At 41.4% G+C, this 17,542-nt stretch overlaps 2 protein-coding genes across 4 annotated transcripts in view; one reads left to right on the top strand and one right to left on the bottom strand.

Moving 5' to 3' along the window:
* The window catches only part of HEXB (hexosaminidase subunit beta), a 26,688-nt gene extending 16,817 nt beyond the window's left edge, over positions 1-9,871 (top strand). Inside the window, exons 9-14 of the mRNA XM_026649138.1 lie at positions 1,229-1,315; positions 2,040-2,112; positions 3,330-3,504; positions 4,260-4,350; positions 5,167-5,271; positions 9,603-9,871. Of these exons, the coding sequence (XP_026504923.1) occupies positions 1,229-1,315; positions 2,040-2,112; positions 3,330-3,504; positions 4,260-4,350; positions 5,167-5,271; positions 9,603-9,666 (595 nt within the window). The 3' untranslated portion in view covers positions 9,667-9,871. The remainder of the gene's footprint in view (positions 1-1,228; positions 1,316-2,039; positions 2,113-3,329; positions 3,505-4,259; positions 4,351-5,166; positions 5,272-9,602) is intronic.
* A 989-nt stretch (positions 9,872-10,860) lies between these two features.
* The window catches only part of GFM2 (G elongation factor mitochondrial 2), a 30,135-nt gene continuing 23,453 nt past the window's right edge, over positions 10,861-17,542 (bottom strand). For all 3 annotated transcript variants that reach the window (XM_026649135.2, XM_026649136.2, XM_026649137.2), the window contains 5 exons: positions 16,678-16,816; positions 16,335-16,520; positions 13,826-13,941; positions 12,032-12,214; positions 10,861-11,600 (listed from right to left, as the gene is read on the bottom strand). In XM_026649135.2, the coding sequence (XP_026504920.1) occupies positions 11,472-11,600; positions 12,032-12,214; positions 13,826-13,941; positions 16,335-16,520; positions 16,678-16,816 (753 nt within the window). In that variant the 3' untranslated portion in view covers positions 10,861-11,471. The remainder of the gene's footprint in view (positions 11,601-12,031; positions 12,215-13,825; positions 13,942-16,334; positions 16,521-16,677; positions 16,817-17,542) is intronic.

Below are 17,542 nucleotides of genomic sequence, written 5' to 3'. Positions count from 1 at the left end.
CTGCACCCCAACTCCCTGCCCTGAGCCTCCTGCCTGAACCCCAACCCTCTGCCACACCCCACACTCCCTCCTGCACCCGAACTCCCTGCCCTGAGCCCTCTGTCGCACTCTGCACCTCAACTCCCTGCCCTGAGCCCCCGCCACACCCCTCCTGCATCCTCTGGGGGCAGGGAGGGGGCGGGGACTTCGGGGAAGGGGTTGGAATGGGGGCAGGGAAGGGGTGGGAAGATGCAGGGTAGGGGCGGGGCCTCAGGGAAGGGATGGAGTATGGGCAGGGCTGTGGGCAGCAAGGGGGGGGGTGTCAGTGATGCAGCCCTCGGACCAGTGAACTAGTCCGCATGTGGCCCTCCTGGTCATTTGAGTTTGAGACCCTTGCATTATAGGGAGAAGTGTTTGCAACTTCTAGGAAGTGAAGGGAATAGAGTGGGGCTATTTCTATCTAGCCTGGATGTTTGTTGTTTTGATTAAAACATTCAAAGTAACATTAAAGTTGAAAGATGCCTTTATAAAACTAATATGGCAAAAGGGAGCAACGGAAAAGTGGTCTATGAAATAATTTATCTAATCCAAAAAGTTTAAATCAAACAGTGTCTGAAATGTTTCAATTTTGACAAATTGGCAAATTCTACTGAAATTTTTTCAACCAGCTCTACTAGAGTCTTCCTAGAATTGGGAAAATGGAGTAGGGAAAGTTCTGAAAATAAATGTTAGTTATCCAAGACTGTACTAGTAATTTAACACTTCATATGTACATATATATTTTAAAATATTGACATGATCAACTTTGGCCTGATCTAGAAAGGATTTAGATTTATCTACCTGCCTGTTTTCCCAACCCTGTTCCTTGGCAGCCCACTAGGCAGACTGCCTTGGAGAAGGGCACCCCAGGGCTTCTGGACAGCCTGCCAGATGAATTGCCCCAGAGCTGGGAATCCATCCCTTTCGGGGAACTTTGGTTTTGTTCTGATTTGGAACAAAACTCAAAAAAGTTCAAGTTTTGAATTACCAAAATTCTCTGTGAAAGGGAATTGCTTTTCTCTGCCTAGCCTTACACTCTGGGTTGTGACATTTAAGTCTTGCCTCATCTCGTGCACCTAATGCTACTGATATCCCTTTGTAACACATAGCAAGCTGTCTTGTGCTAAGTAAAACTTACATTACTGAAAACTGGGTTTGGGAATCTTTGTAAGGAATCAGAATAACACTGCTAATATTTTCCGCTCTTAAGGAAATCTAACCCTGACGTGACAGAGTTTATGAAGCAGCAAGGATTTGGCATTGACTATGCTAAACTGGAATCTTACTATATTCAGAAGTAAGTTGTTTTTCACTTCGCCAGCATATTTAATAAAACTTATTTTTTCTTTCTTCCCAGTCCTTAGCCCCATCCTCAAATTCAATCAGCCCTAAAAACACCTGGTTTGTTAGAGTGCATGTGTGATGGAGTGAAGGGAGCCTGAATTACGAGAACACCCATATTTTTCCTTTTTGGAGTATGAAACTTACAACTTTGTGGTGTGGTGCAGCATTAACATTCAGGTGCTTGCATGCTAGTGATAAGCATGCTCTGAATACATACATCGTATGTATCTTGTCATTTAAATGTCTTAAACCAGAGTTGACTGTTTAAAATTTTGGTAGAAGAACACAGGTGTAACCTTTGTCTCCCTCAACATTTTTGAGCTAACTTATTCCCCCCCCCTTTTTTTCTTTTAACTAAAACCACACCCCTTTGTAGCAGTGAATCTCTGGCTAGAGTCACCAGTTTGCATTAATGCTCATGAATTTCCTGACCGTATGGCCAATTCCCTTTCACATGATTCTTAGAGCTGGTGGTCTTGTGTAAGGTGGATGGGTGAAGGACAAGAAATGCAAATATCAGGCTTTCTCTTAGGCCTTCCACAACACTGCACAGTGGGCTAAGAGCCTGTTACGGCATAAACATCACACTGGCTCAGTATTTCTGCAGTAAAATCAGGTGATCTAAGACCTGCTACTGTCATTCTTAACTGTAATCCTATTTTATTTTAAAATTCTAGAATCTTGGATATTGTTTCCTCAGCTAACAAAGGATACATAGTCTGGCAGGAGGTGTTTGATAAAGGAGTAAAGGTAAGATCTGACAAATGGACAAATCACTTAACAGCACAGGACTGCAGTAGGCTTGCAAAATGCCTTGGTTAAACAAGTCTCTGATCCTGCAAAGGTTTAGGCATGTGAGTAGTTCACTGACACCAATGGGATTGGAAAGGTACTGAAACTTTACAGAATTGGAGCTTAACTTGATTCATAGACTTTAAGGTCAGAAAGGACCATCATAATCATGTAGTCTGACCTCCTGCACATGGCAGGTCACAGAACCTCACCCATCCACTCCTGTAATAGACCCCTAAATGCTGGCTGAGTTACTGAAGTCCTCAAATTACAACTTAAAGACTTCAAGTTACACAGAATCCACCATTTACGCTAGTATAACCTGCAGGTGACTCATGCCCCATGCTGCTGAGGAAGGTAAAAAAGTCCCAGGTTCTCTGCCAATGTGATCCAGCAAAAATTCCTTCCTGACCCCAAATATGGAGTTCAGTTAGACCCTGACCTTTCAGTCAGACACCTGGGAAAGAATTCTCTATAGTAACTCGGAGCCCTTCCCATCTAGTGTCCTATCACCAGCCATTGGAGATATTTGCTACTAGCAGTCGCAGATCGGCTACATGCCATTGTAAGCAGTTTCATCAGACCATCCCCTCCATAAACCTATCAAGCTCACCTTGAAGCCAGTTAGGATTTTTGCCCCCACTGCTCCCCAGAGTTAAAATGCTAGAACAGGAACTTTACCAAGCTTCTTTCTACAGCACTTGATTTGAAACTGATAGTCCTAATGACTTCAGAACTTCTTGGCACGCGTGGGAAAGTCCATAGAATAATCTGTTTGTCCTGGGCTCGGTGATCTATAATTTTGTACTCTGAAACTGCATTGGAATAGTTCTGATATCTGAACTGGGAGTTAAAGTTTACTGATAAGCTACTTTCTATTTCATCCAGAGCAACCCTAAGGCATTTACTTTTAAAAGAGATTGTAACAAAATGAAGTCTGGAACATAGATTTTAAAAAATCACATTGATATACCAAGTCCAAGAACTTAATTTTAGAGAATACTCCCATTTCTTTAGGGAAAAAAAACACAGAATGGAAATCTGACATCTTTGAAATACTGGTCTTACTAAACCAAACCCTTTGTTTGGAACTAGACTCAGATGTTCAATGATGAAACTAATTGCAAAATCATGTGTAGCCATTTACTTGTTAGTGTGTTTTCTTATTTTTCTAGATAAAACCTGACACAATAGTTGAAGTGTGGATAGGAACTTTGTATACCGCAGAACTAAGCCGTGTAACCGGAGCTGGGTTCACCACGATCCTGGCAGCCCCCTGGTACCTAGACTATATTAGTTACGGACAGGACTGGAAGAAATACTACAGCGTTGAGCCGCTCAACTTCCCTGGTTTGTTAAACTGCTTTTAAATTACACATTTCTATTTGGATAACTACTTGTAGGTGGCTTTTCTATGTGCATGAATCTCTTATGAAAGTCCCTGGGCTATATAGGATATGTCTACACAGTATTTCGGAGCCTGCAGGAGCAAGCCTCCCAGCCTGGGTCAATAGGCTTGGGCTACAGGGGCTGACGCTGCCACTCCAAAAATAGCTGTAGACAGCACATTGACGTGGCTTGGGCTCTGAAGTCTGGGGGGGGAGGTGGTGTCCAGGTGGCTCTTTTTCTGGGTCACTAATACAATATAAAAATATGCAGTTATTTGCATTATGTGTTTACAACATCCCCTGACTAATATAAAATTCATCATAAGAGAACCACAATAATGCCCAAATAATTAGTTTTATTTTAAAGGTAACTGCTTTTCATAGTTGTTGCAGTCTTCACATCCATACGCTTAACTTCCTACCCTTTTTATGTGATCATCATAAGTATTTACTGGTACTTGAGTGCACTTCATGAAACAACGATTCAATATGGCTTCAGAAACTTAACTAACATGCAAAATTTCATCATTTAGTTCATACTAAGCTTATGATCCTACCCTAGACTGTGTTAAACTTCTAATGTCTGTGATATGCATGTTAGGGTTTTTTTTGAAAATCTACATTCAGCTATCAAAGGTGAAGTTTATGGCAGCTGCCTGCCAACTGCACTTGGAGTGAACAGTTAATTTCCATGCTATTTTTGTGGTTTGAATACAGGGTGTGAAAAGCAGAAAAAGCTGGTGATAGGTGGAGAAGCCTGCCTTTGGGGAGAATTTGTGGATGCAACTAACCTCACACCAAGATTATGGTATAGAACTTCTTGATTACTTTCAGATTTTTTGGAAAATGTTAACTATCATGGGATTGAATTAATCCCATAATCTATTTAGAATTTAAAACCAGAAGGGACCATTAGCTCTTCAAGCCTGACTTACATATCCCATGCCATTAAATTTCATTGTTGTCCAGGTTGAGCTCAATAATTTGAGCTCAACACAGTATTTGTCCTCAGACTAAATTGTTGTGTGCCACAGGCAGAGTAAGAGACACTGAGGTGCCATTAATCCCAGGGATGGATTAGGTGAGATGCCCAGATGATCCTAGCAGGTGATTCATGCTACAGAGGTAGTGAAAATCCCCCAAGTCCCTGCCAATCTGACCTGGGAGAAAATTCCTTCTTGATTCAGATGTGGCAATAAGTTTGACCATAAGCATGTGGACAGGACTCACCAGCTAAGCATTAAAGAAAAGGAGGATTCTCTGTACCACCTCAGAGCACTGACTCACTCTATCACATGTCCTGTCTCCAACTGTGGCCAGTCCCTGATACTTGAGAGGAAGGCTAAAAAACCCAGCCTACATCTAGCCAATTGTGCATCAGGGGAAAAACTGCATCCTGATCTCTGCAGGTGCTTCAGCATGAGATTTGATTAATCATTATCAGTGAAGAGCTACAAGTGTTATGAGCATGTTGAGGGCACTGCAGCGCTGTGTAGCATTGTTTGTTGCTAATATTGGTCAGTGGTAAAAAACTGTTTCCTCTGGGCTCAAGCCCCAGTATTAAATTCATTCTATTCTGGGAAATAGAATAAATTCTTAGACTGAATTGAATGTCTTTCTACAGGCCTCGAGCAAGTGCTGTTGGGGAGAGGCTCTGGAGCAGTAAAAATGTGACTAACATAAGGGATGCTTATAACAGACTAGTGAAGCATCGTTGTCGCATGCTCAGGTAAGATAGCAGGAGTTAGAGTAACCCTCAGCTCCAGGATTCATTAGAACTAATGAATTTCAATCCACTATCAAGTATGATTCTAAATTGCTTATTTAGGAACAATCCACTGTCTTGTTTTAATGCATTTATCTTGCTGTCTTCAATTCTAAGGTTTGCATGGAACAGTTACTTAACCAATAACTGTAGCGCTCTCTAGTTAGTGGTACCTCTGCATAGTCACTTGTCAAATGCACTGAGTTTCAAGAGCTTTCTAGAAAAGCCATACCTATTGGGTCTGTATAAACACTCCTTCATGCTACCAAACACTCAGCCAAGGTCACCTACATGGAGGTCATGGGTTTAAAGAGAACTCCCTGCTTTGAGGGTTCTAATTCAGGACAAATGTCTTGACAAAATGTCCAGAAATTTTTCCTCTGAAAAAAATGCTCCAGTTTGTATTAAGTCCAAAATAGAAAGATGCTGAAAGATGATCAGTAGCTGCCTTATTTATCTACAAATCTAGGGATTGAAATGCACTGCACATTATTTCCAGGTATTTCTAAACCTTTTTATGGCTGATTCAGACTTACTTACCTATCGAGGGACAGATAAACAACTATTACCTGCTGCCATGTAGCCAATACCTAGCATAAAACTACAGTAGATTATCCAAATGGCAAGATTTGGAAATGATTGTCTTCACCACAAAAGTCCAGGTCCTTTCAGTAAGCGAGCCTGACTGCGGAAAGAATACCATTTTTTAAAAAAGGTGAAGAGCCCCAACTAATCTCTCTGAGAGAGGACAGGGATAACTGAAGCTACAGCCTGCAGTTGGAACTTGATACCAGAAAGTCTCTTCTGGACAAGTAGTGCCTACATTAGGCCCAGTCTAAATGCACTGTTGCACAAGTTTAACCCAAAATCAATTTAAAAACACTTAACCTAGTGCAAACCCTTGTGTAGACACTTAATTTGAACACTCATTTAAACCAAGTTGAGGGGCTAGAGAAGGGTTTCCACCAGGTTAACTAAATGTTTTAAAACAGCTTTTAGTTAAATGAGGGCCTTTATGCCTTTCTTTCAAAGATCTAAGGTGCCTCTCATCAATAATGAATCCCACCTTTGCTCTGAGCAGGGTCTTGTAAGAGAGACTGAAGACAAAGGATGAGGGAGAAATTAACTGTATATTCAAACTGGATTATCTCCAACACTCAGCATAGCATGGCCATAGATTGACCATTTTTCTTTACAACAAACACGCTCTAGGACAAGGGTGGGCAAACTTTTTGGCCTAAGGGCCACAGCTGGGTGGGGAAAATTACATGCAGGGCCATGATTGTAGGGCTGGGGCAGGGGGTGCAGGAAGGGGCTCAGGGCAGAGGAGGGGTGCGGGGTGTATAAGGAGGCTCAGGGCGAGGGGTGTGGCAGGGGGCTGGGGTGTAGGCGGGGGGCTCAGGGCAGGGAGGTGGGGGGGGGGGGGGGCAGGGGGGGTTTGGGCTCTAGCCTGGCGCCGCTTTACCTGGAGCTGCTCCGGGGTGGTAGCAGCAGCACACAACGGGGCCAGGGCAAACTCCAGTTTCGTGTTGCATTTGTTATCTCCTAGAGCAGGGGTGGGCAAACTACGGGAAGCAGCCGGCACCACGTCCCTGGGGGAGCGGGGGCAGAGGGCTCGGTGTTCTGCCCTTGCCTGTGGGTACCTTCCCCTGCAGCTCCCATTGGCCATGGTTCCCCATTCCCGGCCAATGGGAGCTTCGGGGGAGGTAGCCACAGGCAAGGGCAGCGCATGGAGCCCTTTGCTCCCCCTCCCCCAGGGGTCCCAGGGACGTGGTGCCGACTGCTTCCGGGAGCGGTGTGGGGCCTGCAGCACCATGGGGGTGGCAATCCCATGGGCTGGATCCAAAGCCCTGAGGGGCTGGATCCAGCCCACGGTCTGTAGTTTGCCCACCCCTGTTCTAGGCGATAACAAATGCAACACGAAACCGGAGTTTGGAAAAACTTGTCATTTTTTAAGGCTGGTTGGATAAGGACAGAAAACTCACATTGGAAAATATAAGTTCTGGTATCACTTGTTGTTAGCATAGATGAAACTTCTGCGGAAGTCTCATAGATGAAGGGAACTTCATTCTCTTGCTGGGTTGTGTCAACACTAGCAATTGTGCTGTAGATTCTACCTCCTTTTCCGGACCTATGTGGATTTTGCTGGCATACAAATCCTCACCTTGAGAGATCTTATTTTAAACAAAGCCACCTGTCAACAGCAGGACGAGTGGAGAGTGAGATGCCTCCTTTTGGGTTATATTTTGATCCTAGCATTCCTCATACCAGAACCCAAAACCCAGCCCCTGCCTGCTGGGGATAAACCAACTGTGAACACAAAGGAAAAACTACCACTATCCTCCTTTCCCCTTACAAAAAAACCATCTTTTTGAAAAGGAAGTGTGTGGAAAATCACAAAGTTCTTGGGTGTGGCCTTAAATTACACACTGCCTATGCGAGGTGGGACCGGCTAAAACTTTCTTTCTTAAGGTAGATTAGATTTAGGGACCTAAACTGTGTGAGGATAGTCTAGTCTATTAGGACCTAAGCACTTACATAGACTAACCTGTCCTTCCAGCAGTGTTTTAGATGCTCAGAGGTTCAAACAAAAACTCCCAAAAGGCAGCGTCTGAGAGCCTGTTCGCCCTGCTGCAATAAGGAGTTGTGGACTGAAGCTGCCCTTCTGTGGTTCTTGAGATGTCTTTGCTAATGCACCACTTCTGGGCTGCTCTAGCTGTCTGTGCAGTGGTGGATGGGGGAAAACTGAAAAGCTTTCCAGGCCTCAAGGGAAGGTCCCATACTTGCAGCTAGTCTCAGAATGGAACTGAAGTGGCTAGGGCTTACCTAGTTTCTTATAACCTTGTGCTGAATGTTCCCATCACAGACTGCTTTTATAGAGCATGCCTGAAGCTCAGAGCCAGGTGGTGCATCCCACTAAGGGGATCATGCAGAGGTTACTCAGAACTATTTCCCCATGTAAATGATCTAAACAAATTTAAACTCTACCACTAAGGGTCATGTTGGGATGGCATAGTGCTGGAGGGAGGAGGACTTGACAATTTCTAATAGTAAAGTTACCATTGTAAATGCTCTTAACCAGGGATTTAATTGAGGCAGTTTCTAGGTATTTACTGTGGCTGCATTGGTGTCTGACTCTTCAGTTAAAAAGAAAAAGCTGTAGCCCTTCTTATTCAGAACATGACCTGGTGTAGTGCTGAGGCTGGAGCAAGCCAGTATCTTGAAGGCAATCGATGCCCTGCCCTCCTCAACAAGCAAAGGAAAACTCCACACCAAGGCCCCCGTTACTGCTATTGTAGTGGTAATATAGGGTAATGGTGACTGTTCAGAGCCACAGCTGTAACTCCCTAGTAGGAAAACACAAGCCCAGCTGCTACTGCTGTAGTCAATGGGTCTGTAGGGTTGGCAGCAGAATAGCTAAACCCACATTCCACAGAGAGTTGGGAGATGAGAGCCATGCCTTTTATCTAGACGATGTCAGTGTAGAATCAATTAAACCTGCCATAGAGGTGTTCAATATTTGATTGATGTATTTTGACTACCCCATTTCTTTCACTGTAGCTTTGAAGCTTAATTTAGATGCCAAAATTAAATACTGCACCCTTGATCATTTTAGCAGAGATTATAAGTGCTACCTCTTCCCATCCCCAAACTTTCTTCAACCCGTACTGCACCCACATCTTATTTGCGCAAGATTAACTACCACAGAGTTTCTACATAAAGCATGTGGAAGTCAAGGATCTACAGCAACATCAAGGCTGATTTTAAGACCTCAGTATTTCCTGCACAGGCTGCTACCCCAAAAACTAGAATAGCCTTAAAAGACTGAAGAGGAATTGAGTGGGAATGGAATGAATCTGACAGACATTAATGCTATACTGCGACCGGGGTCTTGTTCACCAGACTATTTCAGCTGTACTATAAACTGGCCAAAAAGTACAATAAGTAAAGCTGCATGTAAAGGCAAAATGTGGTCTATTTTCATGATTCTCCTGGATGCTGCTTGTTTCCAAATGGCAGCAAGGCTATGCTGAAGCTCCTCCAACAGTATGGAGCACCCTGTACTAAGATTTTGTATTCACTGTAAGTTAGGCATTTGAGACCATTTTCTAATATGCCAGTATCTCTATAAGACCACACACAGTAGCATACTTCATAAGCTAAGTGTGACTTTTAAAGCTCAGAATGGGGCCATCTTTTCATCCCCTCAGTAAATCATCCATTATTTTATTGCCTTAACTGACAAGTTCTCGTACTTAAGTGTGCATGATATAAGACAAATTTTCTTTTAACAGACGTGGAATAGCAGCTGAACCGCTGTTTGTCGGGTATTGTGATCATGAATATAGAGGCCTGTAACTGCTGCAGCAAGATTTTACCAAATTACCTGAAGTGTCTTTGTGGGAAGTGAATCTACACATTCAGCACCTGAAATTTGCACTGAAAAATAAATCCTGAAATGCTGGAAGTTAGTTATGTACATTTCTAGCAGAAATCATAGATATTTTAAAACTATAGAAATTGATACTAATGCAATAATAAATTATAATAGACGTACAAAGAATCAAGGACTCATCTACTGAAACCTCTGTGTAGTTACACTGTGTGTATGTAGCAGGTTTTATTCCTATTGAACATGTATAATTCCAAATGGCAGCTACCAGTACCTGACTTAGATCTGGCCGTCCATATAGCTGTCTATTGGAATTCTTCACTCTATAATCCTTGAGCATGACAATCACAACGACATAACTGACAGACCACTCAACATTAGGCAGTGGAGGACAACAGAACACCGTGCTAGAGGCTCAGAGCTTACAGTAAACTAGCATTAAGTGGTAAAGGTAAGTTACTTATATAAATGTGTGACCATAAGGGATATGAACAGTATGCTTTTGATAAAGCACTTAATCTGTTACAGCTGTATAAATATTATGTTAGCAATACAAGCTTCCTCAAAATGTATTCTGGACAGAGCATGAGGGGAAGAGAAAAATAGTTCATTATCTGTGTCTAGTCAATCCTTAGTCTACTACCTCAAATAACCCAGAGGTTGCGAAGAACTGGAATGAGACTAGACGATTTCAGGTAGACAAGTATTGATCCACAGTGACCCAGAGCTGATAGGCTATATGATATACATTACCTTAAATCATTCATTTGCTCTTGAGAGTCATAGATTCATATAAGCTGGACTTTGCACTTATAAATAACGCTAGCAACGGGAACAATTCTTCCTTTAAATAAGCTTAGCATTATTGGGCACAGATCTTTTGTAGAAAGATCCTGCACTTAACCAACATTTCCCCCTTTCCAGCAAAGGTTTTTGTTTTATACAACATTCTTCCCTCTACCTTTATCTAAATTTGTTTCAGTAGTTAAACGATGATGCCCAAACTACCATTTGCTTATAGCCATGTTGGTCCCAGGATATTAGAGATACAAGGTGGGTAAGGCAATACCATTTATTGGACCAACTTCTGTTGGTGAAAGACACAAGCTTTCAAGCTTACACAGGGCTCACTCACCTTGTATGATACAGAGTAGGTATCATATAACATCCTAACATTAAGGTAAGTAATTCTTGTTTGCACAGCTTAAAACCCTTTAATGACAATAGCAGCTTTCAATATTCAGTTGAAGCTAGGCCAACAGAAGACGCTGACTAGCAGAGTGGCCAATAGTTAAGTTGACTTTTATATGTGAAATATTAAATGATTTAAAAATAAAAGTTTTACTACATACTTTAGGTGAAACAGTTCTGACATGATTCAGTAAGTTGCATGTAGTGCTCACTTTCACAGAAAGAGCTGCACCATCATTTCTTGTGGGGGATTTGGAATGTTGTCTTCCAGTGAGGTATCAGCTCCAACTGTTAGGCAGGTGAAGTGTAGTACACAGAATATGGTGGATATCAAAACAGTCAATTCTAGTTCTCTGGTTTAACTCCCTTCATGCAAACAAGGAAATTCCAGGATTTCACCGCACTTTTATCTTTGCCACTTACCACTGGACAGTCGTAGCATGTTATTTTAAGACCGCTCTAACCCCACACACTTTACCCCACCCATTTTTCAGAAAGAGGATACTTGGCAAACAGTTCCCCTAATATTTTCTAGTGAGAATAAAGCAGGTCTTTGTTGCTCTCCCATGGAGTAAAGTGGTCACACCAACCCACTCCTCTTCTGAAGCAGTGCGTTTTGCTCCTGAATGTTCATGGCTTGGTAACTGGCTAGTTCCAAAGTAAAAGTTGCTGAGCCTGATGTTAAAGAGCGCAGAGCTGTTGAGTAACCCTAGACAAAAACAAACCATATTTAAATGTAATTACTATAAATCAATCAATTTAGGGTTAAGTGGAGATAAAGAAAGCTTTCTGCCCTGGTTTCATTTACTACAGTTTGATTCAGCTGGGGAAAGGACTATCACAAGCATAATACAAAGTATACAGTAAACATTACCTTTTTAATAAATACACTATTTTTCACCCATATTCCCAATATTACAGAAACAAGTGTTGGTTCAGTACAACATGAATGATGAGAGACATTTTCTTTCATAGCTGTATGAACCACATTGTATCCTCCAGAGATCTTAATCCAGACCTTCAGCAAAATTAGAAATATCCGTTCCTGACTTCATCATGTGAAAACAACTGCATATATCAAAAAGAATCAGAAAAGGGCATGCACACTTTTTTGCTTTCACCATTAACATGACCACATACCATCATTTCTGCTAGGGGAACAGCTGCAACCACTACTTTGTTATCTTGACGACTTTGGATTTCCTGAATGCTGCCTCTCCTCTGCGCAAGGTCACCAAGCACTGCGCTAAGAAGATCTTCGCTCACTGTAATTTCCAGATTCATTAAGGGTTCCAGCAGTTGTTTATTGGCTTTCTTCAAAGCCTAAAATCGAAAAGAAATAAGTTATCCTTGCTCCCTTTTAAAATGCAATTCTTCTATGGTGTGGACTATATAATGAAACTAACTTCTGTCTCATACACCCTACATCCCATAGTGTATGTTCTTACGGAGGGTATTAGATCAGAGAAAAAGGGAATACCGATAAGTGTGTGTATACACGCACACCTCCCTTTCCCTACACATGAACCAGAGATGACAATTTCTTACTAAGAGGCCTCCAGCCATGTCTCACCCCCCAGCAGCAGTAGTAAAGTATATTATGCCAGCACCAAGTATTAAGGAAAAAAAAGTATACAAACGTCAAGAATCCCTTGGTTCAGAGAGAACAAAACATGGTGACATGAAACAATGGCTACTGCAAGTGAATATGTTAAAAGAAACGATGTAGCTGAAACTGAAGGCTTTAAAGCTTAAAAAAAGCAAGATGATGTGAATTAAGGTACAGTATCGCACTTTGGAATAGGGTAAGATTGACACATGAGATCAAGGCTAAAAGGGACAAAAACATTTTGACAGGGAAAAAATATAGGAAATAGAGGAGCTCAGTAAACACAAGAAAGTGCCTGACTTCGCTCCATGCAACAAGCCATATTACACTGAATCTCCAATTCTTAACTAATTCAACCCAGATAACACCACAAAAAATGGTAAGAATCAATGCCAAAAAGCTGAGTGAATATTCCCACAGTGCAGTCTGCTATAATCTGGGGGCTCCCGAAGGGGTGTTAAAGAGCTTATTTCATTCCAACCGATTTTATTTTATACAGTACCTATCATAGTCTAGGTATCTAAAATAGTTTGAAAAAAAATACTACTAGTGTTGTCACCATAGGCAAACATGTTATATGAACTTCAATAGCTCACAAAGTTTTAAGTACTAGAGCCGATTTTACCAAGAATGCATTACAAAGCCCATAACAAAAACTCTCATTTTTCAGCTGACAGTAACTGTATATATAGCTACATACAAAGCTGGAAAGTGGTACATGCCACTAAAGACAGCAAAGAAGTGCACAAGATCAATACAAAATCAGAACTGATTTTTTTAGGATTAATAAGAAAGATTCTAATAGGATGTGTGAATTAGTAATGTACAGAGAAAGTAGAAGCTACAGGGAACACACTCCAAGAAACCTGATGGAAAGTAAAAACAGATAATGTGACACTACATAAGTAACTGAGTGTATATCTTAAATCTGTGCAAAATATAATGCATATCACAAAAACTGCCAAGAGAACACACTGATAAAATCCAGATATTCCTGAGAAAAACAGCCCTCCAGATGTAAAGAAAATGATGTTGATTTTCTAACCTAAAAGACTAAAGACCTATTACGTACACCTTGAGGAGTTTAAACATTTCGCTGGAAGCTACCTGGTTAGAGGTGACAATCAAAATTCTGAAGGACATCAAACAAGGGGAAAAGGAAGATTCAAGACATTCCTTATGTTTTGTGTGTTATATATGTTTCTGAACAAGTAGTGAGGTGCACACATCACTGCCAGCTTCCTAAAGGCTGCATTTTTGTCTAATTTGCCATCATATTTTCCCATGAAACTGCACTGTAGAATAGTCTTCTAGTTGCATTATACCTTTTGCATACAACGAGAAACACAAGCAGAAATCATAGTAAGGGAAGTTTCAGAGTGCATGGTCATGGAATACACAGTCACTGCTACATCCTGAACTGGGAATCCCAGGAGTGGTCCTAGACAAAGAACAAACAATAGGTTAGCATTACAATGTTTCATGTAGTTTTTCATATTATTAAGTTATGGAAAAAGTATTTTGGGATTAACCTGAAGGGTCTGACATCCCCTCTGACCTACTCAGTAGACAGGCTATTTGTCTTATTTCTTGCTACAACAATAATTTTATCATTGTCCAACTTTGCCAAAAGGGGCAGATAGGCAAATCATAATGTAGCCTTGTGGTTTATTATCCCTCTTGGTCAACAGCATAAGCCAACATTTGCCAGAATTAGGTCTCTGATGTTCCCAGAGTGCATTATAGAAACAAAAAAGTGGACCAAATTAATCTTACAAAAGAAAAAAGAAATCATTTTCAGAATAGATGACTGCTAAAGTGTCTTCATAAAGAGCGAGAACATTTAATTATGATTAAAGATGTAATGAAATTCATGTTAATCAAAAATAGATGTATAACCATAGCACTTTTTAAATAAAAATTGTTATAACTAAGGGCAGATGCTGACTTCCTGATCCAAATGTAGATTTTAACCCTCCTGGAGTGAGGTCAGCTGCCTCCATGGCACCATTTCTCCCCTTCCCAAATCCTGAAGAGCATTCTTAGCAAAACATGGATCTGTGTGGGGGAGTAGGCAGAGGCCCATACTGGGCGAGGACAGGACTTGGGGAAAACAAAACCACCTCACCTTACCCTACCCTACCCCACCCCATAGTCCAGCCGTCCCAAGAGGAGGTATGATGACCAGATCACCTTTTCTGCAACTCCCGTTTACAGTGAGAGGATGTATGCCCGAGGCAGTCATGGGTCAGGAAGGCCCTGATAGTGGGGCTCTGAAACCAGCATGTGGCTTATTTCATGCCAGGAATGGGGAGCAAACCCTGCCCCCGTCAGAACATTACAGGGAAAATTCCACAATGTTTTCCATCCAGAGTTTTTCTCCCCTTACCACCACATCTTCCCATGGACTTTACTATAGGAAAGAGCAATTTGGCCATGTTATTAACTTACATAGTAAGAGTATAGTTAATGTTGTTTTGTGATGTTAAGAGATTGTTAGTAATAAAACTGAATACCAATAATCAATCAGTACAATGTGTTCGATGAGTCTGATGCTCGATCCATATTTGGACTTTAGATGAATGTCATTTGCAGTTAGGGAAATGGGCTGCATTTGAATCAGTGATTCAGAGCTACATTAACCCTCTGTCACGTTCTCTGAATTTGTGCTGTGCTCTCTTTTGCATTATGACTGCTACACTCCCATTTCCCTTCTACCTCACACTGCCCTTTCACTCCATTTCCTGCTTTGTGTTTTCCATGATGTCCTGAGCCAAGTATCTTAGCAGTACAGTGAAACTTGACTGGAACCCCAGACTTTGATGTGCTGGCCAAGGAGGTTTCAGAGACTTAGATTTCTGTTAACTTCACAGTGCATGTCAGAGAGATGGTGAGAAACACCAACCAGCATGGCAACACAGAATGAAGCTATAGAGCATCAGTTTAATGCCTATTTTTTTGAAAGCCTATATTGTACAGTTAAGCAAAACTTTTTATTTTACACCTTCAGAGAATATATTTGAACCCCTGCAAAATAAGTCAGATAATATGGCAAAAATATGGCATTTTCATGACTGCCTCCCACCCCACAGGTCAGTTCCATCACACCACCATTGTTTATGGAATATCATAAGAATAATACACTCTGGGGCATCATGTTGGATATGGAGTCAAATCAAAGTGGGGTTCAATATCGAGGTACCCAAGAGGAAGAAAAAAAGAGTTTTAAAAATATGCCAAATTTCCCCCACAGTCTGAGTAAAGGGGCATTCAGCACATTCTGTGGAAGTTGAAGGAATTCTGAAAATTTGCTTTTGCCACCCTCATTTTAATAGTGCTACCATGATGCATTTTAGTTTTCTGGCTATAAAGAAGCCTTTCTTTCTAATAGCTAAGGCTACAATTATGTCACGGAAGTCTCACAATCCGTGACTTCCAGAGACCGCCGTAATATTTTCCACTTCAGCTCTGGGGCAGCGGGGCTAGAGTTGTCAGCTGGTAGCCCCTCTGCAGCTCCCAGCCACTGTGGGCGGCATGGGGACCCAGAGATCCCAGCCACCACTAGGCGGGGGTGGGAAGAACCCAGAGTCCCAGCAGCTGTGGGCACTGGACCCTCTTCCCTTCCCATTTTGTCAGGGATAGTTTTAGTCAAAGTCATGGACAGGTCACGGGCATCCGTGAATTTTTGTTTATTGTCTTTGACCTGTCCATGACTTACTAAAATATTCATGACAAAATCTTAGCCTTACCAATGGCACTCAGACCATGTAATTTCTAATGTGAAATTTTATTCAAATACCTACAAAAATTTTACTGTCATAATGGTTTCTTTACCTTGAAGATATGCACTATTAATTCCATTTTCTATAGCTTCTTGAATGTCTTTCTGAAGTGGTTCCATGAAATTATCAGCATATTCAATGACTGGTGTTACTGATGATCTCTCTCCTACCCATGGTCTTACTCCCAGCTGAGTGGTCACCAAATGCCGTTTATCTCCTATCATTCTGTCCAACGTATCTATGGTAAAATGAAGCACATATCTGAGAAACAGTTTATATGCTCCACACTTCATCTAAAAGTTAATGTTAACTAGTCACGTTATCAGAAGATCATTTAAAAATGAGTAAGTAAACAAGTTGCAAGGACAGAAAACTAATATTCTCTTTCATTTTACCTGTGGCTTGGACCGAGTCTAGGATGGTTTCTCTATATGCTATCTGAAGAGGTCCTAGATAGGTCTCAATGCCATATTCCCGTTTGATTCGGTCATGAATAATCTCAATGTGGAGCTCTCCCATGCCACAGAGAATAGTCTAGTTGAAGTGAAACAAATAAAGAATTAAGTGAGAGAAAAAGTAAACATTCACACTCATGCTTATATGCAGACACAGATGGGAGCTTTTGGGATGCACTATTTACAAAAACAGACTCCAGCGAGAGACTGCTGAGCTGGAATTGATATGCAAACTAGATACAATCAACTCAGGATTGAATAAGGACTGGGAATGGCTGAGCCATTACAAACATTGAATCTATCTCCCCTTGTAAGTATTCTCACACTTCTTATCAAACTGTCTGTACTGAGCTATCTTGATTATCACTTCAAAAGTTTTTTTCTCTTACTTAATTGGCCTCTCAGAGTTGGTAAGACAACTCCCACCTATTCTGGGTGGGTGGGTGGGTGGGTGGGTGTGTGTGTGTGTGTGTGTGTGTCCCCTCAATATATGTTCCACTCTATATGCATCCAAAGAAGTGGGCTGTAGCCCACGAAAGCTTATGCTCTAATAAATTTGTTAGTCTCTAAGGTGCCACAAGTACTCCTGTACTATTTACACTAGGAATTGGCTTATACGTACTGTACTGTTCACATTTTAAGAAAATTTTAAAAATTCCATAAAAAGGCCAGATATTACAAGTAGGACCAAGAAAACTTTAGGAAGTATTGTTTTGGGTGATCTGGCATAAAAAACACTTAAGTGGAGGTGGTAATTGTTGCTGATGCCACTACAAAAAAGGTCATCCTATATTAGTTTCGAAAT

Source organism: Terrapene carolina, unplaced genomic scaffold, assembly GCF_002925995.2.
Source record: "Terrapene carolina triunguis isolate 2854851 unplaced genomic scaffold, T_m_triunguis-2.0 Scaffold69, whole genome shotgun sequence".
NCBI classification, from domain to species: domain Eukaryota; kingdom Metazoa; phylum Chordata; order Testudines; family Emydidae; genus Terrapene; species Terrapene triunguis.
This window is presented reverse-complemented; position numbering and strand designations above follow the sequence as displayed.